The sequence below is a fragment of the Eurypyga helias genome, unplaced genomic scaffold, assembly GCF_000690775.1.
Source record: "Eurypyga helias isolate BGI_N326 unplaced genomic scaffold, ASM69077v1 scaffold24430, whole genome shotgun sequence".
NCBI classification, from domain to species: domain Eukaryota; kingdom Metazoa; phylum Chordata; class Aves; order Eurypygiformes; family Eurypygidae; genus Eurypyga; species Eurypyga helias.
In genome coordinates this window covers 6,845-18,937 of record NW_010227974.1, presented here as the reverse complement: position 1 = coordinate 18,937, position 12,093 = coordinate 6,845, and the positions used below count along the sequence as shown (strand labels likewise).

General features: G+C 47.0%; 1 protein-coding gene across 1 annotated transcript in view; it reads right to left on the bottom strand.

The window, feature by feature from the left end:
• LOC104514418 (pleckstrin homology domain-containing family G member 4B-like) overlaps positions 1-12,093 on the bottom strand; it is a gene marked incomplete at both ends in the record, with an annotated part of 58,126 nt that overhangs the window by 43,320 nt on the left and 2,713 nt on the right. The window contains 2 exons of the mRNA XM_010158096.1: positions 10,481-10,629; positions 11,094-11,192. Coding sequence (XP_010156398.1) covers positions 10,481-10,629; positions 11,094-11,192 — 248 coding nt within the window. The remainder of the gene's footprint in view (positions 1-10,480; positions 10,630-11,093; positions 11,193-12,093) is intronic.

Below are 12,093 nucleotides of genomic sequence, written 5' to 3'. Positions count from 1 at the left end.
ACACTGAAACCCCAACCCCTCTCCCTCCTGCCAGCACAAACAAGCACCTCTAACTTCAGACGTTACAGGCTGTTATATGCAAACATTTGCAATTACCCTCTCGTGAGGCAGAATATTTTTCCAGACTTTCTCTGAGCTTCCACGGAAATCACTTTGGTGATGATGCTCCTTCTCTGATGACACTCATCAACGAGCTAGATTGACCTGCTAGACCTTTCCGTAATGGGAGTCCTCATGTCCAACCAAGCCCACGAGACGCACGGTTCCAGTGCTTCACAAGGTTTCGCAGGACGGTAACCTTATGGCGTAGTACCTGGAAACAAGAGTTCCAGCTCTTGCATTGGCTGGAATTAGCACAGAGCGTGATCCGTTACAGGGGAAGGGAGACAGGGAGTCCCCCACTCCACTCCCTTCCATACCTGATGGAGGAAACAGGACCCCACTTGTCTCAAATCTGAGCAATTTCCCTTGACAGGAATCAGTCACAACCTGGGCTCAAAGCTCAAAATACCCCACACTCCCCCGCAGCAGACAGTGCGTTTCCCAACATCACAAAACACAGGCTCTCCTGAAGACAACACTGCAACTATGGGAAAAATCACCCTCGGGGTCAAGGGACAGGATGCAACCACAAACCAAACATGTTTTAAGTGTATTTTTATGAGCAGAAATAGGCTTATCACAAGTTTGCCGCGTGAAGAGGTGAATTCCCTGTGCCATCGTGGACGAGACCAGTCTCTTGGAGCACACTTGAGACCAGCATTGGCTTTCTGACCAGCAAGCCACTCCAGGGAATGTGGGGCTCAAAAAAGCAGTAATAAAACACTCCTGGTGGCTCACCCACTGAATCCCGAGGAACCCAATTCAGGAGAAGGGAAGGGGCTCAGGTGAGCTGCTGGCTGCTGAGCTGAAGGGCTGACACAACTCCATCCCAAACAGTGCTCTTCCAGCCCCACACGTCCCCTTCCACAGAAGGAATTATCGCAGGTTATTGGCAATACTAGAAAATAAAGAGCCAGACCTTGAAGACCTCATTCAGGCCAAGCCTTCTTTGGATATGCAGAAAGGAGCAGGGAAGAAGCAAGCTAGAGCCTCCAGTTCGAGGTAAGGACTCTGTCCTCTGTGCCACTGGCTGCAATCCATGACCTAGCAAACAGTGTGGCATCTACACACGTCTGCAGCTTTACACATACTCTGTCGTCTTCCCTCTCTCTCAGCTGATTCAGTGGTAGCAAAAATGACAGCCCATTACTGATGGCACACAGGGAAAACTGATCCACAGGCTTTGCTGATCCACAGGCATCTCAAACTTCCCTAGAGTCAGTCTAGGATGCAGTGGGGAGTTTATACTATAGGCCAGGACTGGACAGAGAAGTCATTTCAGGTAAGAGGGCTGCAAAGTAGCTCTTGGTTTCATTTTTTGGTTGGTTGGTTGGTTTTTTTTGTTTTCATTTCACTTTCTCAAGTGCATTCTCTCCCAGAATTGGGCTGTTTAGCGCACATACCGTTACCTAAATCCCTTACTCTCGCCATTGAAGTAATTCTGCTTTCTGTGACTGCTTGGAGCAGGCTACTCACACACTTAACAGGGCACAACCCAAGGCTGCCCCTTCTCTTGGTCCTGCCAATGAATGGTTTGCATTCAATGGTTTGCATGCAACCCACCCAGAAAAAAAACCCTCCAGGCTCAGAGCCCCAGAAGGACTTCAGGTGAGGCCTTACACCATCCCTCCACTCCCCCAGAGTTCCTCCCGCACCCCAGAGCCTTGGCCCTTTGTTTGGAGGTCCAGCCACGTGGTTTTCACACATTTCTGCCTCACTTGGCAGGCTTTCATTAAAGCCTCAACGTCTAGTTGTTGGTCTTCCGTTGTATCTCCAAGGTAACTTCATTCATTTGTTGTCAGCTCTTGACAGCTCACTTTTACCAGCCCGACAGGCCCTGACTAACAGCCATCTTTTACTCACTCACACAGAGGAAAATAACCCTTTCCACCCTGCAGCAGGAAGTAGGTAGGCAAACTGAGTCAAACCAAGAAATTGCTCACAATCCATAGAAAAGTTTGGGTTTTTTGAGGCGCCTCCAGTGCTCACAGAAAGCATCCATTGGGCATTAAGCGCGTTCTCCCAAATCTCCGCATGTCTGTTCACACACGCCCATCCATTTGCTGATGCACATCTTCAAAACTTCTTCCTACCTATTTAGTATACTAGTGAACTTAACGATATCCTGCAACAGGGAGTTTCATGGGAAAATGATACCTTGCAGAAGCAACCAGTTCTTTTTCCAGAGTCAGGCTTGGGAGTTTTTCATTCCTGTCCTTCACTGCTTTCAAGGCAGCTTGGAGTAAACAAAACAAATATTGAAAATCTGATTGAAGTGACTTTTATCCTGCCACACAAAGGGAAACAGCTGGTTGTTGAGTACCTTAAAGACGTTTTAGAGGCCTGTGCAACTCTGAGGAAGAAAAGCAAAGAGTCAGTGGAAAGTCTCGTCTAAGCTTAGATTTGTTGGGATGTGCTGCGCTTTCCCTGTGCATGCGAGTGTGGTAACAAGAGTCTTTCACTACATTCTTCCATGGTCAAATCATCCAAAGTAATTTTGCAATAGTGCAGAGTCAATATAATTTATAGCAAAAAGGAGAAGCTTGATGTCAGTTTATGTTTGCCCAAATCCTGTTTTCATTGGGCAATTATCGTTTCAGTGGAAAAGATTCCAAACATCTTCAGTTTTCTGGAGCAACGCCAAGCTGTTGTATAATGGCAGGGTAATTTTAAACCTATAATTTAGAAAGACCATTTCTGTCTGAATCCATCCTTCAAAAAGCTAACCTTGGAGAGTTACATTTGAATTTTCCAGGCAAAATACCTGATTTGTTTTCAAAAATAGATGGCCACAGAGAAGTCACGGGGCAGGCTTGCAAAAGCAGGTGCTGCTTGAGCCATGCCTGCCGATGCCAGCAAGACACAACCAGAAGAGTGCAAACTGCCTACTCCTTGAAAAACCACTCCAGCCAACAGCAAGAGGAACAGCTAAAGTCAGAGTTTATCCTCTAAGCTGGGTCAATTTTAAAATGGCAAAAACTTGTGGATGGAAGGAACATGAGACAGACCGCATTTGCTAGTGTATTTGATGGCTTTTAAACACGTATATTCCAGCTAACTTGCCCTGGAAAATCGGATCTCCCTGATCATTCTGTAGTTTAGAAGAATGATAGCCAGATGTTAGAACATTAGCCTCATCTGGTCTTCCACTCCCGGTGTTGAACTTCCCTTGGAGATGTGTCTACAGGTTTTAGCAGAAAAGGAATAGGATTTGGCAACTACGACATTTAAAGGATGGCTTGGTCCGAGGACATTGCTCAGATCATCTGTGCCGATGCCTTGGCTACATATCATTTAGATATCCTGAGCAATGCTTCAGAAGAATTCCTTCCAGCTTTGCAGGGACAGTCCCGTGTGCCTGAAGGCTGTTTCTCAGGAGCAGAAATGCATTTGAGCCTTTCTCAGTCATTAACGCATTTCGGTAGCGACCCACCCGACTGATGTATTTGTAACGATCCCCCAGAAGGAGGTCAACCCGATACGCACACTCCTGCTCTTCAGGCTGAAAACTCCACATGCATCCGAGGTTAAAATTGGAACTGGCCACAGTGAAGCTAATGCAGATATTGCTAAATAAACTGTAATTATTCTCTGCAGCACAAATAGCCATGGTGGTTTTAATGACCTAATAAAAGTATTTGAGGAACTAGGTACAGTTTTTATAACTCTCAAGTGTCCTTAGAAAGGCACAGAGGTCAAACTCCAAGTTTGGGGTTGTCTGTGGATTTTCTGCCATTCATGATTAGAACAGTGGATCTAGCTGAGACCACAGACCTGACCAAATCCCTCCTCACCAGGTTACCTGACAAGCATATGCACTGGGAACAACCCATCCAATTCATACAACACACTACAGACTCTAATTGCTGAGAAGATTCTCTTCTGGAGCATGTTTCGTTTAAACATTAGCAGAAACATACTCTGCCCCTCTAAAGGAAAGGGATTGATGCATACAGTTAAACAAGTGTGGTCCCAAGCTGTGACCTTTGATTCTTTCTCCAGCCTGGCTTGCATTCAGTTACAATAAAACAGTGTTCAGACTGTGGTACATTTTAAATCCCAGTAAGATCCATAAAACTGACTGGAAAAAAATAAGAAATCCCAAACCAACAAGAAGCCTACTTAAGGGGAAAGCTCACCCCACAGTGGAGCCTGATATAGGATGTGGAAACACTGTTCAGGGAACCCAAAGCATCCAGCTGTGGCCTTCTACAAGCTATAAAAAAAATCCTACCTCCAAACCTCATCCCATGCACATTAACCTATTTATACTTGTTACCTAGGCCGACTGCGCTGTGTTCTTGGGGTTGGGACCACCAGGTTTACAAGACTCCCTGCCCAAATCTATACCCACCGTCATTCAAAGCCATGCACCTATTTCCCTGATACCACCTCCTTTTGCCCAGGCACAGTGTTTAGGATACACACAATAGCAGTGACTGTGCAATTAACTACCCCAGCCCCAGACTCATCTGCCCCAACTCAGCCCTATCCAAAACAGTGCTTCTGGTATGGCCTGGGCTGTGCCAGGAATTTCAGGCGGTTCAACCAACATCCTATACTGGAAACTTCTGTAATTTTTTCCACAATATTTTTTAAACAGATAAAACACTGTGTGTCTTTAATTACCTAATGCCCTGTTGGCATGACAAACATGGTAAACAAGAACAAGCAAAACTGGAGTCTCCTGGGTAAATTCCCATTGAATCCCAGAAGATTTAGGACATAAGGCAGCAGAAAATAAAGAGCAAAGAGGGAGCTGGAGGGGCATCATCTCATGAAAAGCCTAAAAGAACACTGAAAACTTACCTGGACAGAGCTCTACAATCTTCCACCTCTCGGCAAACGCCACAACTGGCTCCACAGAGCACTTCATACACTCAGAACTACAGCTCCATGCTCCTCTACACGCAGAGCAACAAGGTTCGTTTAATGCAAGCCTAAGTGCTTTCCACCAGGTTCAAACCGTCAGGCGAACAGAGGGAACAGGTTAGACTAATGAAAATGAATACCAAGCAGCACGGTATGTGTTTGGATAGAAATGTTGCCGTGCACTCCTCCCTCCACCCGACACAAACAAATAAGACCATGGCAGAGCACTGCCACCCATGCACTGCTAAAGGCCAAAGGTTTAGCGCTCGTCAGCACCTTTGTGTCACCAGCAACAGCGCAGAGGTGTCTTGGGGCAGGAGTCTGACAGTATTATGAGGCTAAGATTTAAGCATGGTTTTTCATCTCTCTTCAAGGTATACCAAGAGCTTGTTCTAACCAAGGGATGAAGGTTTTTGGATCAGGCTCCCAGGAGAAACATGTAAAGAATAGCTATTAATGGAATACGCATCTTGCAGACCAAGACAGTCTCCTGGAGCCCCTGAGATCTTGTACATTAGCCAAGTTTACTTCTGCCACCAGGAGCTCGCACACCACTTTGCAGAGTGGCACATCCCTGCCTTGGAGCATCCCAGGAGTTGCTACTAACAGGAGTCTTGCTAAAGACCCACAAAGAGCGCCTACAGCCCCACACAGCTATAACCCATTAACCGGCCACAGCTTCAAGCAGACCTAGTGCCTCAGTACAGCGTGTGGAAGCCAGGCACAAGAGCTGTAGAGACTGTTAGCCTTAAGATCACCCTCTTTGTTGCTGTAATTGAGTCAGGTCCAGCATCAGGAACCTGGCAGCTGCTGCTCAGGAAGTCTGCTCTGCACTGCCCATTACCCCTGCTCAGCTCAGGTCCCCACCCAGGGCTTCCAACCAGATCACTGAGCCGCACTAAAAATAGCCAGCTCACAAAACCAGCTCCTGGCTCTAGCCACTCCACCCTCAAAGTACAGAGGCTAACTAGGCTGCCTTCTGCAAACAAAAGGAGAATTCACTCCTCCAACTATTTATAAGCTGCTCATTCACAGCTTGCAAGCACAAATTCTTCTCAGGTGAAGAGCCTGGGGGAAGAGATGATGCTTTTTCTGGTTCCATGTTGCACAGAGCCCAGCACCTAACCTGGTCATTCCTTCACTGTCTGAGGTTCTTCTCTTTCTTTCAGCTCTGACATCTAGTCTTGCGGCTATCTTGCCTGCCAGCATGCAGAACATGATGCAATCCCACTCCTGTGCCACACTGGGAATGCAGGTTCGCTGGCAGAGCCAGGCATACCCTGGGTGTATTCTGGTCCAACTAGTACATGGCATCTTTATATTAATATAAAATGTTTATACCTTACTTTACTGCACTTCTGACTCATAGCCTGTCGACAGGACAGAAAGCATCACTGGACACCTATTCTAGGCAAGCGTTCCCAGCTCTTGGCTATGCTGGAAGAGCAGCACTAACGAGAACAGCAGTAGAAAATGTCAGGCTAAAGACCACGTTAAGTCTCCCTGTCTGTCTGCCCAGCCCCACGTAACTGTGTCACTTTAGTAAGAGCTCCCGCTGCTGCTGCCCACCTCCTGGCAGCTTCTCCAGGCTGGTGATGGAAGCGTCAAAGAAGTCTTCAAAATCCTCCATAAACTATGCAATGCATCAGTCCATCTTCCACAACTGGCTTAGGGAGCTGCCTGCAAACCACAGCTTGGTTGATCAATACAATAGATATCCAGAAGCCAAGGATACACCAACTCTACGTAACTTATTAAAAAGACCATGTTCATTAAAGATTTCCTGTCCAACAGTGCAAAGATAAGCAGTAGTATCATTGAAGTGATGGAGGCTCCATGGCATTTACCAACAGGAACTTCAGCTAGGCTAATAGCTCTGCATGTCAATCCCATAAAGACTGGGACAGCAAAACCTGGAAGCTTCCAGCTAACAGACCTGGAGAAGCACCAAGCCTTCAGTTAACAGAAGGGGTGAAGGCAAATGTGCTGGCTTTAAACCCAACCAGCTCCACCAACGAGCAAGCAGCAATGCCGCCTTCAGCGCTCCACATGCGCCTGCGGGTGGCCAGCCCACGCTGCAGCTAGCACTATGGCACTTAAACAGGCGCCACGAAGACACCACACACCCAACAACTCCATGCCAAATTCAGCCTGGGCTTCCTGGAGATGAGCGAGCAGTGTGGGACCGGCTGAGCACTCCCCATCCCCTTGGCCAACTCCCTGCAATGGGCTGCCTGCAGGATGCGTGTTCTGGAAACAGAGCTCCTCCTTTTAAAGCAAGAGAAAGGCTGAGATCCAGAAAGACTGCTTTCTTTCCCTTTGTGGAAAGGCAGCTGCATAGGCAAGGCTATCTTACATCAGTACTAGGTGGAGAAAGGAGTATGGAGGCTCTTGGTCAGCTCACACTGGAAACAGAGAGCGAGTAGTTACTCAAGGCCACTGCTATGGTGCTACAGCCTCTCTCAGGATGGGCCCATCCAGGGGGACTCCCAACAGCTCTTAAAGCATCTGCCAAAGAAACAAATGGATGTACCACAACACCATCTCTCCTACATGACCACGTCTCTGACACAATGAGTTCGATTCCTGCAGGAAAGGGGCTGTGTCAATGGCTTAGCAAAGCCTGGGTCAGACCTGTGCAGCAATGAGATCCCGCTGCTCTGTGTCATGAAGCACTCCAAAGGGCACCTCGGCCCTCTCCAGGAGGGCAGAGCAGGGAAGCATGCCAAAAACCAACCCCAAGGGAAGAGTTTCATTACTAAACAAAGACTAAAGCAAGTCTTGTTTGCTACGTGCTCCAGAAAGGTATTTGGCAGATAACATCTGACTGCAGAGCACAAGCCTGCTTCCTTGCCTATTTTAGCATAAGATCTCTAACCTGCAGTCAAGCGTTTTCAGATGGGTTTGTCCATCTCTATTCTTACCACCTCCTGGTATTTTTTGCCACGTGAAGCCACAAACTAGCAAGAAGGTAAGCAGTGAGAGTTGGCAAAACACATCCCCTGCAAAGAAACAAATCTCTTCTTGTGTAATCCCAAGGTGATGGTGCAGCTGGGCTTGTCCTCTTTGTGCCTCTGGTAGAAACCATGTCTTTTACCTTTAGCTCTGCACTTCCTGGTGGGTATATTTTAGCTAACTGGAGTGAAGAGTCCACAAAACTCATGCTCTAACAGTTTTTTTTAATGGTTTTTTTTTTAAATTTATGTGCATATTTTGACAGTTACCTGTTCACAGCTGGCCTCACAACTTCTGACTGAGAAGTCATCGCAGTATGACACTCAGCTTGATGAGGATTTTTTCCCCAAGAGAGAAGAAACCAAAACAACGGGACATGATTAACACAAGAGCCAAAATGTGGCTCAGAAGGCTAAAGCCACTGAACTTGCTTTTGCAAAGAATTTGCATACAAGTATTGGGGGAGTGGGTGTGAAATTAAAGACTGTTAAGCATTGATCAAGATTTTACAATTTAAAGTTCAGAAAAGCAACACAACAGGCCCTGCTGAGTGCAAGGATGCAACTGGTCCTGACCCATTTTCACATGTCACCAGTCAAAAACCTAATACTGGATCCACATACATCAAGAGCCACTCTATGCTGGCTTAGTAGACCACCAACAGTATTTTGACCCTACCCTACTTTGATCCTATTAAAGAAGCCTTCAAAAATCATAACCACAGGAGCCTTCCTAGGGTTAGCAGAGCTCAGAACCGTTAATACCTGCACACCAGTTTGGAGCTAAGGAGCAAGTGCAGAGCCATGGAGAATTTGAAACCAACAGTGCTTTACATAGAGTTCTCTGGCCAAGTGATAGAGCTTTTCCCCATTTAAAAGGATGCTGGAACAGCAAAGAATTGACTTCAAGTCCTTTGCCCCAAGTTTTGTGACAAGAAGGCATTTCCTCAATTAAAATACTGCACAAATTTTAGTTTCTGCAACTCCTCCACAGGCTAGAAGAGGACTAACCTCCCACTATATTCATTTACACTCCTCAGGCTGGAGACACCCACATATATTTGACCCACAGCATATACTCTCCATTCATACCGGCGGGCAACAAACAGAACCTGAATTAAACAGAGAAGATGCTATGCAGCCTCGGCATGCACGCAAACCCTGTGCAATCAAAGAACTGTGTGTGTATCCCCCGCCCCTGCCTTGCTAAGGTAATCCAAGCCCTAAGTTCTCTTTAGGGGCTCTGTCAGATCAGGTTTCAAAGTTGATCATTTCCCTGGACAAGAACACAGGCTCAGCTTAAAACCAAACCAAAACATAAAAAACACGCACATTCTCCCAAGACTCTAAAGCTGCTGTGTTGCTTAAAATAAAACAAAACCAAAACACAACACCCGCATTATCTATGCTTCTCACATCATATCAGAATCAAAAGGCTATACTGTACTAATCCTAGCCAGAATTGCATCAAGAATACTTCACCAGTTCAGCATGAAAATTGTGGCCGCACGGCCTGCTGGCGGGAGCTGCTGACAGGAATCACAGCAAGCAGGGAAAAAGAAATGGTTATCCCTGTCCCCACACTCCCCTCTCGCTCCACACCAAAAAGCCAACCTCCATCTCCCAGTGACAGGTAGCAACTTGCACTGTCATCCACTTGCTGAGTTTCCAAAGAGAAATGTTGTTCTTTTCCCAGTTTTTGGGTGAGATACCCTGCAAGCTATTTTGTTATCTTCTCTCCATCCCCTCCCTTAAAACCTCCCAGCTTGTGATAGCAGAGAGTTTAACCAGAGCAAGGCTGCAGATGCACAGAGCCACTCCTGCCATCCGCTCCCCCCTCATCTGCTCCCACACGCCAGCATTTATCTCACACAGGGGCTGGAAGCTCCCAGACACAAGTGCTGTCCCTCTACCTCGCTGTTTGCACAGCACATAGCACAGAGGCCTTCACACGCTGATACGCTTCAGGTGTTTTCAGAGTACAAACAGGAGTTGTGCAATGCCCTGGGGATTTCCCACAGCCAGCCTTCTCTCCATCCCCCCTTCTCATACCAATTCTGTCAACGGGCAGCGAATATTTGTTTGTGCAAATCATACCAATGTGCGAGGAGGTCGGAGCTTGCTTCAGCCAGAAAGCATTCCTCACAGTTAAGGTCCTTGGAAATCTCCTTGCATAAGGAGCACCTTGGTAAATCACACAGTGGGAATGCCTTGGACCTAAACGTTCATCACTGGCATCAGCAGTTGAGACCTGTGTTTTAGAGATGCACAAAGCATCCAGCTCTCTCTGCTACAGAAGATGAAGCTGATCTGGCTTGGAAAAGAAACCTGAACTATCTAAGTGAATCCACCCAGACAAGTTTTTGAACTGGGGAAGAAAGTCAGGGTAAGAGTAAAATTCATTACACTTCTCATTGTTGCTGTTTTAAACAAGAGTCCTCAGCACAGGAAGCTGCTCTCCAGTCTGCACCTACGATGGGTCAGTCATCTCACAGAGACTCCCAAGGGCTCCTTTTTGCTCACCTCCATCTCCTCCCACTCTCGGGGCTCACCTGTAGTCATGGGTGAGGGTGACACAAGACTCCTCCTTCCTCAGCCTGGCCAGGAGCGCTCCACCCTCCAGCTGCAGCCTGACCAGACGTGCGTCTTCAAGAACATTCTTCATCAACTGCCTGTAGCTCCTCAGCAGCACAGCCGCCTCCTGGAAGGATGCAAGGGAGAGAGAAGCAGTTACCACAACCTACAGGCAATGAGGGAAGAGGCAAAAACCAGCGCCGAACCCAAACCACACACCACCACATCTCACCCTGGCCCACCCTAGAAAGGAGGTGGGTTCCCACGGCTGTTTCTCTCAAGCCTGCCAAGTCCAAAGTGGCAAACACTGCTCCTTGTGCTCTCTCCACTTTTCCCTACCAGGCTAAAATTGAAACCCAATTCCTATCGCTGTCCATACTCCACTTGCTGGGCATAGCAAGAATAAGCTTGCCAGCCCCATTTTCCACTCACAGCTAGCTCCTACTGCTCTTAAGAGCCCGGACCTGCACAGGTAACATACAGGCTACTACAGCGTGCAAATCCAAAGCTACAGCTTTGCTGCAGCTATCCAGCCTCCTGCTCTCTTCTGTGCCAGGCCTGTCTCTGACTGGAGGCCAGGGACATGCTTACCTCTGCTCTTTCTGGTAGTCTTCCAGATTCCACTTTATGAATGGCTCCCTGGAGGAAGGCACAAGCACCCTGGCATCCTTGTAGCAAGTGTTCCAGCTTCTGCAAGAAGAAAGGGACCATGGCTGAGGTTGTTGTCTCTTGGCTTACAAGAAAGCTGTCATTTCAGTCGGCACGAGGTTACAAGTACAGAAACCAAGAGAGGATCAAACATTAACCTAAGGGTTCAACTATACTATCCAGTGAGGCTGTATCAGCAGAGGCCCACCAGACACATCACACCAAGGCCTCTATGCAGACCCTACAAACCTGCACACTCATGGCTTGCGTGAGCCAGGCTTTAGAAAAAAAAGGAAAAAAAAAAACCAGTACACTTCTATCTCACATTCTTCTATTAGCATTTCTTGTAACTTCCCACTACGATGAATCACTGTGCATGAATTCTGGAGGAACAAAACACAGAATGAGAACTTGGAATTTCTCTACTTTAAATCGTTTCTCTTCATATTAAAAGTAGTGCAAATTAAAGACTAGGAAACTAGAAAGCTTCCACAAATTAGCACCTTAAACTACTGACAAGTCCAAAATGCCTTGTCTCTTGGGGAGGGAGGAGAAAAAAAACCCAAAACAACCCCTCCCCAACATTTCTCAGGGGTTCGTGAGAGAGTACTTTTCTAAAAAGTCATTGACATAAAACCTGAACAGTCTCAGATGCCACCCTTTAGCCACTGAAATCAGAGAAGGGAGAAGCAACTATTCCAAAACCAGCACACTCAAAAAAACAAAACAAAAAAGCAGCTGTTGGAATCTCTACTGAGCTGAACTCCCTCACTGGAATGTTGGAGCAGCCCCAGCAGTGACAGGCAGCAGGCAGGATGCAGGTGAGATCACCGAGACAGGAAATAAAGGCTGTTTGCCACAGAGCTGCTGAGCATATGGGTCATTGTCACACACGTATAAGTAGACTGATTCCTACACTAACTCCCTTTGGTAACACTTTGTA